Source organism: Lithobates pipiens, unplaced genomic scaffold (genome assembly GCF_037356315.1).
Source record: "Lithobates pipiens isolate NorthernLeopardFrog02 unplaced genomic scaffold, aLitPip1_a1.2 Scaffold_22, whole genome shotgun sequence".
NCBI classification, from domain to species: domain Eukaryota; kingdom Metazoa; phylum Chordata; class Amphibia; order Anura; family Ranidae; genus Lithobates; species Lithobates pipiens.
In genome coordinates this window covers 126,230,796-126,250,112 of record NW_027507784.1, presented here as the reverse complement: position 1 = coordinate 126,250,112, position 19,317 = coordinate 126,230,796, and the positions used below count along the sequence as shown (strand labels likewise).

The 19,317-nt window shown below is 41.9% G+C and overlaps 1 protein-coding gene across 8 annotated transcripts in view; it reads right to left on the bottom strand.

The window, feature by feature from the left end:
- Positions 1 to 19,317, bottom strand: part of AGAP1 (ArfGAP with GTPase domain, ankyrin repeat and PH domain 1) — a 601,134-nt gene that overhangs the window by 81,124 nt on the left and 500,693 nt on the right. For 5 of the 8 annotated variants that reach the window (XM_077448231.1, XM_077448233.1, XM_077448232.1 and 2 more), the window contains 2 exons: positions 12,014 to 12,175; positions 756 to 830 (listed from right to left, as the gene is read on the bottom strand). In XM_077448231.1, coding sequence (XP_077304357.1) covers positions 756 to 830; positions 12,014 to 12,175 — 237 coding nt within the window. The remainder of the gene's footprint in view (positions 1 to 755; positions 831 to 12,013; positions 12,176 to 19,317) is intronic. The other 3 variants (XM_077448234.1, XM_077448229.1, XM_077448230.1) reach the window with 1 other exon arrangement.

Sequence of the window (19,317 nt, the reverse complement as noted above, 5' to 3'; positions counted from 1 at the left end):
TGCACAGCATGTTCAATGCTATGGCATAAGTTGTTTGATTACTCACACTCTGGGCCTTAAGTATGGAAATGACCCACTGCAACCAGGCTCTCCCTTGCTTTTTGTATCCTGCACTAAAAATGTGAGAGGAAGCATTTAACTGTTAGCTATGACCAACACAGACAGCTCTTCTTGCAGATTCTATTTTGGGTGGACAGCGGGGCAACTGACAAAGGGCCTATAACTGAGCAGCATATAAATGGGTGATGTCAGCATTGGGTCTTCAGAGACCATTTTTACTTCCTATTGGCATCAGGCTAAGCAAAACACTATGAACACCCAAATTAAATTTGCTATAGGAAAGAATGGAAATATCAGCAAAGGTGTCTAAATCTCAGTCAAAGGGGGATAGCAACCCTGATGTGAAGGATGGGACCCATTGTATTTCACTACCAGCACCCTCAACAGTCTCCTAGTGCGGCCCAAAACTCCAAGATTGACTATTGGATAGACTTAAAAGGTGAGAACAAATCCTAGTCATTTATAGTTAAGTTCAGGTTATATGTATTTACTTTGTATTTGGAAAAGCCACATTCATCAACAATGTATGAAAGAGCAAATATTTTCCTGGAAATGAGAGCAGCAGAAGAACAAGGACATAACACAGACAGAGGAAGAAGCAGTGCAATCTGTGGGAAAGACATGCAAATAAAGTAGAGGGAGCACATGCAGAGAAAGCAAGGACAGAGGGGGGCTCAGTGAGGGGCACGTGTTACCTTCTGTGTTGGCGTTGCCGCTGTAAACATTTCGCAGGCTGCCAACACGGTTTAGTTTCCATGCTTTGCGTTTAGCTGCATCCAGAGAGCAAAAGGGAAGGAGAAACGGAGAAAAAGAAAATAAATGGGGAAAAAAAGAAAGGAGAAAGGGAGAGAAAGACAGACGGGCCTAAGGGGTAGGAAGGAGGTCCTGTACACGCAAGTACGTTACCAGTGATTTTCACATACAAGTATTAGTGTTACAGTCTCACCATAACATTCATTTATGTCTCTCTTTAGTCTTAACTGGAAGATCTCAGAGTTCATTCTTGGAAATGCAATATATAGTACCACTCCTTGTGGCAAGCAGTTAGGCATGCCCACTACTCCAGATGCAAGACAGGAGAAGTATGCTGACAAGTCCAAGTGTGAGGCAGTCATGTACACTTCAGGTGGAAGGCAGGCAAGAGCACTCAATTTCCAGGCAAAATGCAAGCAAACAGTGCTGTAATGTGTAGTGCAGGTACATTTGAGGTCTTATAGGTATTAAGACTGCACTGTATACATTGCAAAGAAAGTAATCAGATGTGTATACTGGTTGTGATATTTAGCACATGTGACAGCTTGCACATGTACTACATGGTATATGACATTTACATAGGTGTGCGGCTCTATGGGGTCCGGCTATCATAAAGCATAACTAAACCCCTCCAAAAAAACAAACATTTAAGCTTACCAGTCCATTGATGGTCCCTTCATGTCTACACTAATTTCTCCATTGTATCAATGGAAGTAGCCATGACTATTACACAGGCTGGACTTCACACATCTCAGCCTTAGTTCATCTCTACTAAGTCCCTTACACATGGGACGGGCTCCATTGGAATTTATCCGCTGATCCCTGCTAAGCAGGCAGATGCCTGGTCCGTGTCTGCTCTGCTTGTGCAACGGTCCCCAGTCGTCTATTTTTAGCAGATAGGATCAGATTGGATGTAGGCAGGTGTCACACCATAGAGGAGACTGAAGGGTCTGATTAGGTCTGCCTGAAAAACTGACAAGTGGAACTCATTGGCCCACTCATGTAAAAGGGCCCTTACATGGTGGATTATTTGAACCAATAGTTTACACAGTAAAAATATGGTAGTTTGTGCTTTCTATCAGGATACGAGGAAGCAAAAAGGACACTATTTTTGGCAACAGTTTTTTTCTGTACTTGCTGAGAATGTTCTTAGCCTAAAAAGTAAAAAGCAAATGCAGTCACCACAAGAAATATATTACATGTTTGGCTTTGGATTTAGATACAGTCGAACCCTCTGATCTGGTGGTTTTGTCAGCCATAACTGGTGCACAGCAGACCTCCAAATATTACGATAGTAAATGGAGGTTCCTGCTTTACACAGCGCAAGCTCTGCCACTGTCCATTTTCACCATAAAATCAGAAGTGTGCTAACAGACAATGACAGCTGTCCAATCTGGCTGGACAGTTTCAAAAATGAAGCTTACAAGAGTTTCACGTTTGTGTACATGGGGCCATGCACACAACAAAAGACAACATAAAAGATTATATTTTATATATATATATATATATATATATATATATATATATATATATATATATATATATATATATCCAATATGTAAAAAGTTGTATATTGTATATTCCTGTTCATTTTTAGCTCACCAAGGTGTACAATTTTTACAATAATTACAGGTAAACTGGTTTATGTACAACACAGTCTGTGGATATAATTGGCACCCACTCCAATATATGTCCCAATCATAAACAAACACATCGATATATATGTAACAAGCACATTGTTTTCTTACGTACAATAAAGAAACAATGATTTTAATGTGATGCAGATGATTTGAGCAATGTACAATACAGAAGAATGCAGGGATTTGGAAATGCTGAAATTTTACATTGAAGTTGGTTTTAGAGTGAAAAGAAGCATAATGCCAAGCCAGGGAACAGGAAAAGCAACACAGGAGAACATAAGAGAAATATAAAAGGAAAGGCACTCAAATAACTGAATTAAAGATTCACCAGTCAAATCATAAGTGACAGATGATTAAAAGCAATGTCTATATAGCTAAAAACAATCAAATTCCAACCTCAATTTTAGACTGTAGAGGAGGAACGACTGAAGTCAGCCAGAACATTGCTTTCAGCACAGGGACTTTGGAATTGGAAACCTAGGTTGGCCATACTTTTAAAAAATCGAAAACATTATTAGATTTCAGAGATGGTTGAATCTCACGCTGAGGCTAGTGTTTTCCGACAGCCAATGCTGTAAGAGTCTCCGAGCATCCTTTCAACAGAAGGATTTCAGGTTCATCAGAGAGACGAACATAAGAATAAAAGAAGGCGCTCTGGCTGTGGCCATAAAGTCAAAATCACAGTGTTGACCAATACGTCTCCAATAGACGGGGTACCTCCACAACTGTAAGGGTCAAGGTATAAAAGCATAGCAAAGAGCTGTATATGGATACTAGGTGCAACATATGTGGTTGGGACATGCCCTTTGTGCACTGCTTGTTGACCAAGTCTATGGCACTCCACTGACATCACGCACTGGTATACGGATCTGATCCCTGCAGGCAAAAATCGCAATTTTTTCCCCAATTTTATCATGTTGGATGCCTCCTGAATATTGATGTACAACAATATACGGTTAGAATACTATGTAATATATTCAATGGATGTTATTCAATACCTTTTACCTTTTTGAATTATAACTGTTTAGTACATTTATTTTGTTAGTTTACCTGTGTTCTTTTTGCAATGTTTACAGATGAGGATATATACTACACTATCAGCCCCTGAAGAAGAGGTTTTACTCGTTAATTACCTTGAACCGCGTCTGGCTTTCTTGGTTTCAATTTCACTACTCAGGATCTACTAGTGTGGTGTCAGGATTCCTATTGCGTTTGTATATATCGTTGTGTTTTCTTGTGCATCATGAGCTCGTAGTTGTGCATCCATATATTTTTATTGTTTCACACCTTTTAACTTTTCTAATCAAATTAATACTTTGATATAATTTTCTTGAAGACTCCTGCCTTTTAAAGTCTCACAAAGAGGAAAAATTGGTCTATTCTACAGCTTATTTAGGGATGTGGGCAGGTGGTCTTCTTCTAGTCAGTTTTTGGCACTCCTAGTATTTATATGTATATGGAGAACCGACTATGGTATATTTTGTGATAAAATATTTTATTGAAGCAAATATTAACTTACTGATTTAACCCTAAACACTTCTGCAAAGTAGGTATCTATATAAGACTACACAGACACACTATATAAGGCTACGCACTTCCTTTTGTTTAGCGCCCATGAGGTTGGAGTAGGGGTACTGGGTTGCTACAGCAATACTTGTCCCGGATAGGATAATGGTAGGATAGTAAGGGGGCGCGCTGGAGGAGGATAGTAAGGGGGCGCGCTGGAAGAGGATAGTAAGGGGGCGCGCTGGAAGAGGATAGTAAGGGGGCGCGCTGGAAGAGGATAGTAAGGGGGCGCGCTGGAAGAGGATAGTAAGGGGGCGCGCTGGAAGAGGATAGTAAGGGGGCGCGCTGGAAGAGGATAGTAAGGGGGCGCGCTGGAAGAGGATAGTAAGGGGGCGCGCTGGAAGAGGATAGTAAGGGGGCGCGCTGGAAGAGGATAGTAAGGGGGCGCGCTGGAAGAGGATAGTAAGGGGGCGCGCTGGAAGAGGATAGTAAGGGGGCGCGCTGGAAGAGGATAGTAAGGGGGCGCGCTGGAAGAGGATAGTAAGGGGGCGCGCTGGAAGAGGATAGTAAGGGGGCGCGCTGGAAGAGGATAGTAAGGGGGCGCGCTGGAAGAGGATAGTAAGGGGGCGCGCTGGAAGAGGATAGTAAGGGGGCGCGCTGGAAGAGGATAGTAAGGGGGCGCGCTGGAAGAGGATAGTAAGGGGGCACGCTGGAAGAGGATAGTAAGGGGGCACGCTGGAGGCACTTCTGTAAGGAAGTTTCCTGAAAGATGTAAGGGGGCAGTCTGGAAGCACTGATGTAAGGGGCATGCTGCAGGATGAAAGGGGTTTTTAATGTAAGTTGGGACATTGGGGACTTTGATGTAAGGGGGGACTCTAATGTGAACGTAGAGTACTTACGCCTAACCCTGCACTCTATAAATTATGCTGTAAATAAACCTGACCAAGATGTTCATTATCTCAACAGTTCCTGGTTTTAATGAAGTTATTCTTTGAGGTAGGCTCAGTAAAACTATATCCTTTCTGTGTGCATAAACAAAATGCAATGGAAGTATTTCATAAAAAAAACAAAAAAAAACCCTTCCTTTATCCTGAGGTTTGTGTCTGTGAGGCTGTCGGTTGTGGTAAAATAATTAGTATTTTGTGGGTGAAAGGACTGTGGTATATGTGTGTAGCATATACAGCAGACACAGATTCTGTTCAATTCCCCTTTAAGACCTTCCGACTGGCCATGCCTATTGTTCACCATGGCGCACTACGTGTGCCACAGAATTTTTTTTCTGTTTTTCTACCCCCAGGTCTAATTTTGTCATGCTGTTTTGGCTTTTTAATTGGCAAGGCAGGCAGATTATTCATTATAAGTATTGCTAATGTTTTCATATTGTTTGCACTGTTTAAAGGTTAAGTTTGTCCTTAAGAACATGTTATATGTTACACTCATATTTAGAAGTATATAAAGCAAGAGAAAGCGCACGCCTACCCTAGTGTTTTATTGTTTATTAAAAGATAAAAATGGTAACATATGAAGTTTGCACTCACTGACATCCAGTGTTTCATAGCATGTACAGTTCACAACAGCCTCCTCTCCTGCTCCGTACTGAATGGTTGGATCACTTGGGCTTGCAGCATAAGATCACATACAGCACGTCTAAGCTTCCATCTAGTCTTTCTCCCTTCCTGAGAACTCCGTGGAACACCACACAAGCGCCAGCGGGCCCGTGCGAGTGTGTTGAATGGAGAGCAGTGTGGGCGAAAAGGAGGCTTAGACGTGCTGTATGTGATCTTATGCTGCAAGCCCAAGTGAGCCAACCATTCGGTACGGAGCAGGAGAGGAGGCTGTTGTGAACTGTACATGCTATGAAACACTGGATGTCAGTGAGTGCAAACTTCATATGTTACCATTTTTATCTTTTAATAAACAATAAAACACTAGGGTAGGCGTGCGCTTTCTCTATATACTTCCAGATTCCTGTCTGCCACCCAGTGGATATGTGGGAGAGCTGCAACAGCCATAGTTGATTATATGCATCCGTTACTGACTACTGATGGAAGGTGAACAGTGGGGACAGCGCTAAAACTTGGTTGTTTTATATATGTACACTTATATTTAGAGTGTAACATGTTGCTAAGCAACCCAATCCTCACCGCCTGAGCAGCGCACTGGCAGTCCTTTGACACTTTCTACCTCTACTTGCGCCTCTCTGTAATTCTAGCATGTACTAAGCAATGGAAGAGAACAAAAAATGATTTGCACAATGCCGTAAATGACCACGCAAATATGCTTAAAAGAGGGGAAAGCAAAAGAATGATTTCATCAATGTGTCCTTCACTCTCCAATGCCAGGCTGGGATCTGGACAAAGCTGTACCGCATAAAACACAAGGCAGTGTGCAGAGAGATTTAAAGTAAACTCCCATGCATGAATTTTACCTATAGGTAAGCCTATAATAAGGCTTACCTATAGGCACTGCAAACATCCCTTAAATGTGCACAGTTTAGGACATATTTACTGTACATGGAGCCAGTGACATCACCGGTGCATGTGCTCTGAAGGAAAGGCCACCTGTGCTTTTCCTCCAGAGCACTTTGCTGTAAGCGGCGGGAGTGATGTCACCGCAGCTCCGGCCACTCACCCGGTCGGAGTCTGCGAACCCGGAAGGAAGACCGGATGAAGATGGAAGCACCTTCAAGAGCAGTTGAAAAAAATGCCCAACTGCTCTTAAACATCCGTTTACCAGCAGCAGTGTACATGAGGCCTAAGTGTGGCAATATGGTTACATTTAATGAAGTTACAACATTTAGCAACTCACACGGTTGATGACTAAAACAGGCACATCTAAGTATGCAGGCATCTGGGGTAAAGCTCTCCACATAGTTCATCCTACACACCGCTGTCAGTCTGCAATCGTGACTACCCTGCAGTAGAGAGATCTGAATGCAAGGCTTGAAGAGCTTGTGGAGTGCAGCGTGGAAGAGATGGCGTCAGTGGCGGTGCGGAGGATGGGAGTTGCTAAATGTTGAATATTCATGAAAATGTAACCATATTGCACACTTAGAGGTGCCTCTCTTCTCTTTTATACTCAGTTGTGACATGACGCTACTTGTATATCAAGACATCGCTTGTATATCAAGTCAAAATCTATGAAAAACTTTTGCTCGTCTTCCAAACGCTCTCAGACCAAGTTACTCTCAAACCAAGGTTTTACTGTATGCATTTCAACTGTGTATTCATCAGTTAAGCCTTAGCGGAGAACCAGTTTTGCCCAGTTTTAGGATGTCATATAGCGAGGAGCATGGAATAATCAGATGCTGCTTCCATATGAAGTAGCGGTGTTGGTCATGAGAACGTGCAGTATTATTTCACATTGCATAAAACGTAAATGATGCCAGACAACATGGCAGGAACGTACACACATGAAACCGAACACAATGAACGCACTTGGTAATTCTTGCCTAGGGTAAAGTTCACCTTAAAAATACTCACACATTCCTTTGTATAAAGTAGAGACACAAAAACCTTGAGTATAATACTGATGCATCTTGATTGATCTTTAAAAACTAAAAGCACACAATGTCCTGTGCATAATACACAGAGTCTCTGCTCTAGGTAGAATTCAGATAGACATGCTGCTTAGTGTACAATAGATGTAAGACCCCTTTGTGTATGATACAGATACACCGGGGGAGTGCAACTGCTTGAAAAAAAAAATTGAAAAAACTGTCCATTTCAAGATTATTTCTTTTTTTACAAAGATGCCACAGTCATTGCTTCACTCATTTTGTTTATGCCATTTGTATTAAAGCTGAAATTCATTTGGCCCTTTAAAACGAAGTTGACATTCTGGAATTACAGCTTCAGTATTCTAAATAATATCATTACATACAATGTTTTGGTGGAGTTCACTTGGGTCCCTTGCTGCCCACAGAGAAATCAATGACTATCACACTACTATTGCTGTGATCTCTCTGCTCATCTCTAATTATGGGGAAATCGTAATACTCTCAATACAGGTGCACAGAATGACCACACAGGATGTCCAGGTGCGGAACAGCTATGGACACAAGACCCTGCACATCCTATGGTCAGGATGAGAGCTTTAACTAGGCTCACATTTCAAAAGGGTTAATTAGAGCTTGTTATGTTTAAATCAGTGATTCACCAAAGCTTCTACAGATATTCTGTCTCGAACAGCAAGGGTGCCTGGAAGAATAAACAAGAGTATTTAGCAGGAAAATATGGGAATTCTATAGCAGTGTATTACATAAAGAGCATCTATCTAAAAATATAAATAAAAAAATAATTATATTGGGACTTTTATATATAAAAAAAAATGAGGAGGAAGGGACATTTTACTCTTCATAGCTGTGTACTTGTTTTCAGGTTTTCTTCAAAGTGATTCTAAAAGGTAGAATGTTTTGTAACTTTATGCATTCTATCCATGAAGGTAAAAAACCTTGCACTCTTTGCCTCCCTTCCCCCTCCCAAAAACACTTACCTGACACCACTCTTGATCCAGTATGTTCCCCTCCAGCAGCCACACTCCGCCCTCCTCCGATTCACTTCAGGGGCTTTACTTATAGCAGCAGGAGCCATTGGGCTCCTGCTGCTGTCAGTCAAATTCACTGAGAAGGGAGCGGTGGGGGCAGGGTCAAGCCATGCTGCGTGAGCCTATGGACACACACAGTCCACTTAGCATGAGTGCCCCCATAGTAAGAGGCTTGCTATGGTGGAACTCAGAGAAAAGGAGGTGTCTAAAGCATAAATTGGGAACACCAGAAGAGGAGGTTCAGGGCCGCTCTGTGCAATAGTATTGTACAGAGCAGGGAAGTAGAACATGTTTTATTTAATTAAAAAACACAAGCCTTTACAATCACTTTAACCACTTCAATACAGGGCACTTTCGCCCCCTTCCTTCCCAGCCCAATTTTCAGCTTTCATCGCTCTAGCGCTTTCAGTGACAATTGCGCGGTCATGCTACACTGTACCCAAATGACATTTTTATCATTTTGTTCGCACAAATAGAGCTTTATTTTGGTGGTATTTATTCACGACTCCATTTTTTTTTTTTTGCGATATAAGCGCAAAAAAAGCGGAAATTTGGAAAAAAAAAAACAATATTTTCTTTTTTCTATTTTAAAAGAAATCCAATAAAATCAAATTTTGTCATAAATTTAAGCCAAAATGTATTCTGCTACATGTTTTTGGTAAAAAAAATTCGGCTAAGTGTATAATAATTGGTTTGTGTGATCACGGACATATGTACGCAAATGATCATGTACATATGTGTGCAGATAATCATTGGGACATGTGATTTTAGTGGGACATATGTGGGGGACATGTTTTTATTATTAGGGATATGTGTATTTATTATTTGGGGACATGTATGTTTTGGGGACATGTGTAGGGACATTGTGTTTATACTGTGTGGTGTTTACACTGTGTGGTGTGTTGTGTATTACACTAGACTGATGATCAGTGAGTAAAAAGCTGTAAAAAACAGCTCATACTCACTGATCATCAGCCGGCTGCAGCGATCTGCTCTCCTCAGCGATGACTTCTGTGTGAGGAGAGGAGGAGCCGATTGCCTAGCAACCGGCTGTTTGTTTACATCACATGACGGCCGTCATGTGATCAGGAGGGCCAATCACAGAGCCCTCCTGCCGATCTGAGATGCGCCGTGTCTGGGTGACACGGGTGCATCGGGATCGCGCCGCTGCGCGGGCACGCGCGATCCCGCTCCTTCTGATGGACGTTCCTGAACGTCCTATCAGAAGTAGACGGCTCCCACCCGGCCGTATATATGTGCATTGGCCGGGTGGGAAGTGGATAAGACCCCATTCACATTTGTTGCTTGTTTCCTTAAGCCTGACTATGCATTATTACACCTTACTAAAGCCGACCATAGATGGATTGAAATTTGGCCGGTTCAGCAGGTACAGGCTGAATTTCAATCCATCTATGGTCTTGATTAAGGATGAGCTCAGGTGTGTTCACATGCTTCATGTGCAGAGCCCGCCAGGAAGTTGGCGCAGAGTTGCGCTAATCACAGGCAGTGAGACATTGCCGATCTCTGCAGCCGCGCATCAGGACAATGTCTCACTTCCTGGCAGGCTCCGCATGTGGAGCATGCGAACCTGAGCTCATCCTTAGTCTTTATCGACTTCTGTACAACCAGCCTGTTTTTTTTTCCTTGATCAGTGCCGCCAGCTATAGCCGCCAACACTAAACATTGTAGTCTGATGGTGGGGAACTCTCCTTGCAGTCAGAATACAACAGATCCATGGTGGGATTCTCCCAACAACACAGAGTGTGGTGATGGGGGAATCAAATCAACCCATTGGTTGAACGAAAAAAAAAAAAAAAAGGAATCATCTATGCGCAATTTGTTTGACTACTTCTAATTGTCTCTGTTCACACTTGTATAGTCAGTCCCCTTTATACTCCATGTCCACGTTTCCATAGATATCAATGGGAACACTTGCAAATACAATATATGCATGCTAATTTACATCTTTGTGCACTTTTTATGCCTGAAGAATTCCTCTCTTCCTATAGAACTGCTCTCCTCTCCTTGCCCAGCAAACAAAGTTTTGATACACATGCAAAAATGCCTAAAAACAAAAAAAAAAAAAACACCACCTTAAAATCCCCAGAATGCAGGCTTCGTGGTTATTAAGGGTGACTTAATTTTGTAATGAACAGTCTTGTTTGAGGTGGAATACATACCGGAGAGCAAATATGTTGTGTTAGATTTTAAAATAAATGAGACTGCTGCCAATAACTTAAACTCGAGTGTCAGGTATATTGTAGAATCCAGCATTGGCCTGTATGTAACCCACAGATGTTAGAAAACTACTGTAATAGTGAATATGTAATCTAACCCACCAAGCTACCTTTGGTGAGGTTTGTATTGCCTGCCTATACACTGAGCAGAAAGCTCTGCTGCAAGCAACGCAACGTCCCTAGACCTAGTGATGGTTATCTGCTGGCCATTGGTAGCTTTATTCCATTCACAACAATATCTTTGAACTAGACCGGACACGTGATGTATCTTGCTGTATGGGATTTAATCAGGTAATTCCAAACGCTTACATATAAACATGAACAAAGATCTAGGATTTTAAAATCCAAACACACATGGCTTTAAACCAGTGATGGTTACAAACGAACAGGAAACACACGAGGGAGTCAAACAAATACATTCAGGTGTACTCTATAAATTTAATCAACTGGGTGCTGAATAAATGTAATCAAAGTATGGAACAACATTAATGCATTACCCAATGAAATACAATGATCAATAATATGGTCATTATAACATGTGTAGGCACGCCTAGACAAGGCAAAAGGGCAAACAGGTGGGCACAGATAGACTAAGCGCCTATCTACATCCATGTTTCTTACCCTGGGACGGTTATCTGCATATTTCAATCCACTACAGAAGATGTATTTTATGAAAACTATTGCAAAGTTGGGACTGTTGGCAACAGCAATGAGACTACACTTGCAAAAATGAAACAAGGAATTTGGTTGCATCACACTGCGATGAAATGCAACATTGTCAAGATTTTTTTTTTGCCAGCTTACATTGGTACCACTGGTATGCATCGTCATTCTTTTGCATTTTGGTTGAGTTGAACGATACAGTCCAGCCAAGTCTTGTGGTGTAGATGAACCCTTAAATATGAAACCTTTTTTGCTTTGGGTTCCGCTTTTGCTCCGGTTTTAAAAAGCACTGTCATATACTACTGCTACAAGTGAGGACACAATGAACCATTAGAAGAGCATACAGATACCATCACAATACACACAGCTATAGGCTGACTTAATGGAACAGCTGATGTGACTGATCACTAACCAGTGTAGAGACCTGTGTGGCAAAGTGATGGAACAAACTGAGAAGATGCAACACATGCTTTAATACAGTATGAGGACACATGGCAGTGGTATTAGTGACTGAACTACCTTTACAGTACATTTCTACTTCTCTGAGGGATAAGCGACATTTATATGTCTCAAACATTAAGATGGGTAGGAAAGATGGGAAGGTCTCACCTTCAGCTGTGCTGGAAAGTCCATCAGCTTTAAAGTTACTCGTACTTTTCTTCCGGCGGTGTTTCTTGCGGTTGGCATGCGGAGACGGTGGTGGATCTAGTTTGGGGCTTGTAGTGCTAGAGATGCTAGGACTTGAACACACAGAGTCACCCAGTCCAGTGTCTGGAATTCAAACATGGGAACAGCCTGATCAAAATACTGCTACCACCAAGACAAAAAAAAAAAATTCACTGCACATATGAGAAGGTTACGGTAACATGCCTAATTAAAATGTTTCTTATATGTATACACACACACACATTTTCTTTTTTCTCAACCATCTACTGGTCATGATCCAAAGGGATACTGAGGGCTCATATAAATAGCCTGATGGGTGTTCATATTCAAATATTTTATTGAGCAACACAAAAGCCATAACATACAAAGTACCATCTATAGTGTATCCTCAAAACAGGGGGCCAATCGACAGATGGGTAGTGAAAATTCGACAGATGATGGCACATAGCAACATATTGTACAATTTACAGATAAAGGAAGTTAGAAAGTCGACAATTGGATGGACCATCCCAGTCATGGCCCAGGGAGTAGTGGGGACCAGGCAATGTCAGCAAAATGTGCAGCAAAGTTCAAGCCAATAAAAAAGGGGGGGGGGGGGGGATAGAAAGATTGTAGGAATAAAAAGAAAGGGTGGGGGAAGAGGAGAGATGGTGGTTAAGGGAAGGAAAATGGCTTCGGGGAATGCAATCAAAAATACAAAAAAAAAAGACAAAAACGTAGAGTCGTTTAAGGCCTCCATAAGAGAGGCGTTAAAATCTGGAGGTAGACAGCTGTCAACTTTTAGTGTACCATATTACTCTGTATGTATAATCGTCTGAGTGACCCAATTCTTTGTAGCTATTATGCAAGGTGCAAGCGTCTTCCAGGCTTTCACAATATTCTTTCTCGAAAGAACTGAGAAAATGTCATCCCAATAGGATTATACAATGGGGCAAGTTCACTATGTGTGTATGTATGTAACAGGCTCCCCACACCCCCAAAAACAGGTGGGTGAATAGCCCCAGATACACTTTTCTACCTGTGTGGAACTAAATAACATCTTGATAAAACTTTATAGGAGGTCTCCAGGGCAGTTTCATTAGGAGAGGCCTTGCGAGTTGTTTGCCAAATGTCTGACAAGTCCTCAGGGGAGAAGTCCAGGGCTAAGTTTGTGGTCCATTTTCAGATCTCTTTTTTTAATGTGAACCTATCTGATAAAAATAAGATTGACTATAAACTTAAGTTTCCTTTACATTCTATGGCTCACTTGGTGACCAAGAACCCAAATGCAGGTTGGGCTGTTTGCTCATTCCAGGTCAGTAACTCATTATAAAGGAAACTTGTACTAAGAGAAACATGGAGGCTATGTGCTGGATTCTATGCATTGCTGACCTCTCTTTTTACATATTTATTGTGGACAGGCAGCAAGTTAATATCATGTTAGAACACCTGAACTGCTTGTCTGCTCTGGATTGGAGTACTAAAGAAGCAACTGGATCTGCACGGCAGGTAGGTAACAAGAATTTCTATGAGAGCTCAGGAGAGGCAGTCTATATGTCACTCTCAATAAGGTTTCCTTTATAGAGACACTGTTTAGGATAAATGGATCCTAATGTCAGTACCTCTTTAAAATACAGGTCGAGAGATTGCAATACATTTAACCTGCATAACTTTGCGTCATTCCTATTAGTCCTTACAAAACTAATGAAACAGACCATGGGATCAGCTTGTTTCCTTTACAAGAGAAGAAACAAAATGGACAATAGAAGAATAAAACAGCTTGTTCATTAAACAATGAGAAGCCAAAACAGAGGAATAGGAAGGAGCAGGCAATATAATAGATACAGGGAGGAGGGGATATGAAGCAGAGACGTGGTCTTTCTACACATCGCTTTTTCCCTTCAGTTGTTTTTTTTATGGATATCACTTCGCACCTTCAGTCCTGTTTTATTGCCACTGTAAGAATGTGTCCCACCCTCTACCAAAATATACCCTTCTCCTGTGGGCAGCAGCTTCAGACAGCTCCGCGTTTGTGATGAGCAAGAATAAAATAAAATCCCCATAAATATCAGCAGGGAAATGAACCCTCACTGCCGTCACTGGCCTGCTCTCAAGGACACACATAACTTATTGTACAATCATTTAGTTTCAGGGAAAGTTGGAGATGTGGCAACTTATCTCCGATGACAGAATACCACATGTTCTGGCAGTCCACAAATACCATATGCTATATTGCATTCTGGGCTGGCAAATAACCCAATTATGAAATGACTTGCAATTTAAATCTCCAGAAGGCTGCTTTTAACCACTTCTAGGCATCTGCAGGTCAAGCGAGAAATTTAGTATTTTACCCGACTTCAATGACACCTGCTGAGTGGCTCAAATTTTCATCCTGAAATTCATTTTGTGCAGTTGTCTGAAGCTGAAAAACAGTGCATACTACACTTGCTAGTTTATTCGCAGTCTGCAATTGTTTCTGTCCACAAAACAAGCCAATGGCAAAGAAGTTCATCAAAGGAGATGAAAAGCGTCCCTATCAATGGCTACCCAAAACAGTACAAATTTGTTGCAATAACTGCAGTCATGCCAAAATAATTGTTAGAAATCTGCTGACTAATAGCAATGGAGAGATGTTTCCTTACTTGCAAGTCTAAATAAAAGAATAAATATTGCAGTGTCACCTTTGGAAAAATATCCCAAGTTTTTCCCATCACTTTCTGCCTCTGACAATTTCGCACCAAGACAGAAGGAATCTTCCAAAATTAGGCATAGACACCCAAATGCCCATTCCCGATGGACAGGCAGACATCTGCCTGTTTGCTGCTGTAGAGCCTGCTCGGGTTAATAGTGTCTAAGATGATTGACATGGCATACGTTTACTTAACACCTTCCCTCCCCATCTCTCATTAAGAAGAGGAAATCTTGCAAGCTATACCAAAGTTGTTCAGCAAGCTTGGTGCATCTGACATTGGATGGATGTGCTTATTACTGCCTTCTAGTGGTACCTCCAAACAGTTAAATCTTTACCCAAGTGGTGGATTGGACAAAGATTTAGTCACTTCTGCCCCAGCTTAGGAAATTCCAGGTGAATATGGACTTTTACTAGAAACCTGCAGATTTGTACTCTAAGTGCTGACCTCTGTAACTAGCAATCTCAGAATGATATCAGACCCATCTAAACTACCAATCACTCAGTGTCCACCATTCCTCTGTGCCAATTTTTTTTTACTGGTTTCTGCATACTCAAATAAAATCTAAAATTTTATCATCATACAAAGCCATCCACATCTCTGCCCAAGTTACACCACCAATTGTCCTCTTTGCTCTTCCAAAGATCTCCTGCTCTCTAGATGCCTCACCACACTTCCCCCAGGTTTTTCTCCTCGACTTCTCCAGAGAATCTTCCATACCCTGTCCGCGATCTGAATCTGTCCACATATCTCCTATTCTAGTAAGCCTTTCAGAAATCCCTGAAAATTCATCACTTCAGGAAACCGATCCTGCCTAAAGCCAACAACTGAACTTTTACATAGTTACATAGTTAGCAAGGTTGAATAAAGACACCAGTCCATCCAGTTCAACCTGAGTGAGTGTCTACAATTGTCCCTATGCCTGTACATCACACACTCACATTGGTCCCTACCCTCAAGGCGCCCACAATCCAAGGTCCCCATTCATATACTAGGGTCAATTTTGGACAGAAGCCAATTAACCTACCTGCATGTCTTTAGAGTGTGGGAGGAAACCGGAGCACCCGGAGGAAACCCACGCAGGCACAGGGAGAACATGCAAAACTCCAGGCAGGTAGTGTCGCGGTTGGGATTCGAACCAGCAACCCTTCTTACTGCTAGTTGAGAGTGCTAACCAATACACCACTGTGCCGCCCATACACCACTGTGTACCACTGTGTACTTTTTAGATCAGCTCACACATTCTTACTACCTTTCTGTATAACTTCCCCTTCCATTTTAAATTGCAAGCTCTCACAAGCAGGGCCCAATTAACCCTCTTGTTCTACAGTGATTATAAAAAACAACATAACAGGTTTATAATTACCTGTACTGTACAATGGAATTGCACAGAGCGGCCCCAATCCTCCTCTTTTTGGTACCGGTGGTCCTGACTTTTCTTCTTCTTGGTGTGCCACCATAGAAAGCTGATTCCTACTACTGTGGCACACCTGCACACTCGATCCCGATTAGCGCTGCCTGTGTCCATAGACACACAGCAGCTTGGGCCCCACTCCCTGGTCACAGGATTTGACTGACAGCACTGACTGGCTCCTGCTGCCACAGCAAAGCCTCTGAGACCAGGAAGCGAGCCACTGCAGACAGGCACAGCGCTGAATAGAGTGAGGAATTAAGTATTGGGGGGGGGGGGGGGTGAGGGGGCAAAACTTTTACTTAAATGTTTTTTTTACCTCAACGGAAGGAATGCATTAAGGTAAAAAATGTTTAGTCTTTGGAACCACTTTCATTTGTATTGCAACTGTACTATTTCCCTTTATTTTGTAAAGTGTTAGAGCTATATAAATTATGTATTGAAATAATAAAAAGATGAAATCTTATAAAATAATCAGCCCACATGTGAGAGAGGTACAAGATGAATGTTGATGATTCTTATTTAGCGTAGATAGTTAGTATGACAATTGTATGTCCAAAGATGCCCATTGATGTGAGGATAATGGTCATTTAAAGGAGAAGGCCAAAGTTTTTTTTGGCTATACTTCTACTCTTGGTCACAGGCGTGCAGAACTAAGTGCAACAGCAGGCTAAAGCCTAATGTCCGCTAATGTCACAGAGCCGGTCCAGGCTCTGAAAAGATTCTGACCATATGGTCGGGATTCGCCCGCAAGCCTGCACCAACAGCTGGTTTAGCCTCTCAGCAAGCCACTGAGAGGCTGAGCCAGACGCTCCCATCCCCTCCATAGCTCAGCGCTCTAGTGAGAGCTGGAACAGCAGAACCGAGCCGAGAGCTGGTGGCCGACAGTGACCAGCACTTTGCAGGCTGAAGACCAAGAGCTGAACGATCAGCAGTGTTTGATTGGTCAGATCTCGGTTTTAGAGGCCGTGGGGGACAAATGCAGCTGGGATCGGTGCGGCAGCCATCTAGGCAAATAAAAATTAGTTTTGTTTTTCCAAGTCCAATACTTTTTAAGAAAGTGGCTCAGCACAACAGCCAAGCAAAAAGCATTCACTGAATCAGAATTCAGCAATGCTTCCTCCACGAAAGGTTTCCTTAAATATGGTACAAAGGACCACTCAATCCTGATCACATAACAGATGCTCAATTACCAACTATACCACACTAGCCTATGGCCTTTAAATAAAAAAAAGACAAGAAGCTTGGACCGGCTCTGTGACGTCAGCGGACATCAGGCTTTAGCCTGCTGTTGCACTTAGTTCTGCACGCCTGTGACCAATAGTAGAAGTATAGCCAAAAAAAACTTTGGCCTTCTCCTTTAAATGACCATTATCCTCACATCAATGGGCATTTTTAAACATACAATTGTCATACTATCTATGCTAAATAAGAAAAAAGATTTCAAATTGGTTGACTGAACTACAATAAATGAAATGTAAGCCTGAAATTTATCAGTTCATTTTGCGATCGCTTTATAATGTTTGTGTATGGACTAACCCTTTATGCACTTTCACACAGGTATTTTAACTTTCTGCTTTCCCCTTTACCCCGCATTTACTTTCCACAATGATTGAACTACAATGTCCACTATGTTATCCTTTGTTGTTTGGTATTGGATGCCCTTTGACAAAATTCTCTACCACCCTGTGAGAAACCTGAGAGGCGCTATTTTAGACTCCCTACAGGTGACCATGGGGACAGACAGAACACTTATTGTGCAATTATTATAAGGTATATGCTCTCTGAACCATCTTCACAATGCACATGGGACCTCTGACTGCCCACAGGTTGCAGGTGCTCTGGTAGTTAAGGGGTTATTACACATAGGAATCATTTCAACGCCTGGAGTTGGTTGAGAGCTTCACCGCTCTACTGACAAATCATACAAGACAGCTAATTTTACAAGTCAGGTAGCAGATACCACACAGCCGGCATAAAGCGGGCAGAAGCTGACATCAGACCCTCCAACTCCTTCCTCCTCCCCCCGATACCCCTCCCAGACCTCACTCTGACATTCTTTCCCTTTACCAGCACCTCCTGTTTTGTGGTCCTTCACATAAAGTAATTTATCTAATTAGGAAACGTTCAGAGCGGCTTTCAAAGGCTGAAGCCACAGGGAAACATAGGCTGCTTAAAAAAATAAGATCCTTTTACTCTGCCCCCCATGCATGCCGTTAATTGAACGCTAGGAGGGGGGAAGAGAGCATTGAAATCAGAAAATAAAATGAAGACCCAATGTGTGTTATTTTGTCTTGGACAAAAAGCAGGGACAATAAGCAGCATATTCACTAGCAAAGAAGAACATTTAAATCCCAAAGATAGAGAAGAACAAGACGAAACAAGAGAGAAAAACTTGTGTCTACAGCCCCGCTGATATCACACACACATTAACACAGCGCTTTTAAATTCGGAACCTTTTAATAAAAGGGAAGAGAGAAAGTTTAAATTAAAAGGATCTTTCTTGTTTGAAGTAAATGACAAAAATAGGAAATAAAAAACCTTAAAGTATGAAACGATGAGCCAGAAAGTGGGGGGGCCGAGACACTGAATTCACAGTCTGAAGGAGGAGGGAAGGGTGGGGGGCACTTTGGGGGAAAAAAAAAAAGTTTTATTACAAGGGAATATCAGAAGCATTTATCATTTTTCTCGCATTGCCAAGTACCTGATTATTCCTCATTTCCTTTTTTGTCATGTTCCTGATGAGTTTTTTACGCTGGTGCAGTTAACTGCTTGCTGGTTTACTACAAACAGCAAATCTGCTTTTGGGGGGCTAATGTTGAGGTTTTGAGCAGCCATTAAAGATAGGTCATATACCCACTAAGGGGAATTTCCCACAAAGATGGAAGTCCACAGGCAGTCTGCTGCCAATGTGAAATACAGGTCACTCATGGGCTTTTATTCCACAATATAATGGATTTGTACACCCACAAAAACTGGTAAGCCAGGAGGTTCTTTTCTAGCCTAAAGGAAAGAAGATACTAACCAAATAGTCAAGTGTAGATCATTTGTTACAAACATACATAACCTATCACTTATACGCCGTACACACGATCAGACTTTCCAACAACAAAACCCTGGATTTTTATTTGAAGGAGGTTGGCTCCAGCTTGTCTTGCATACACACG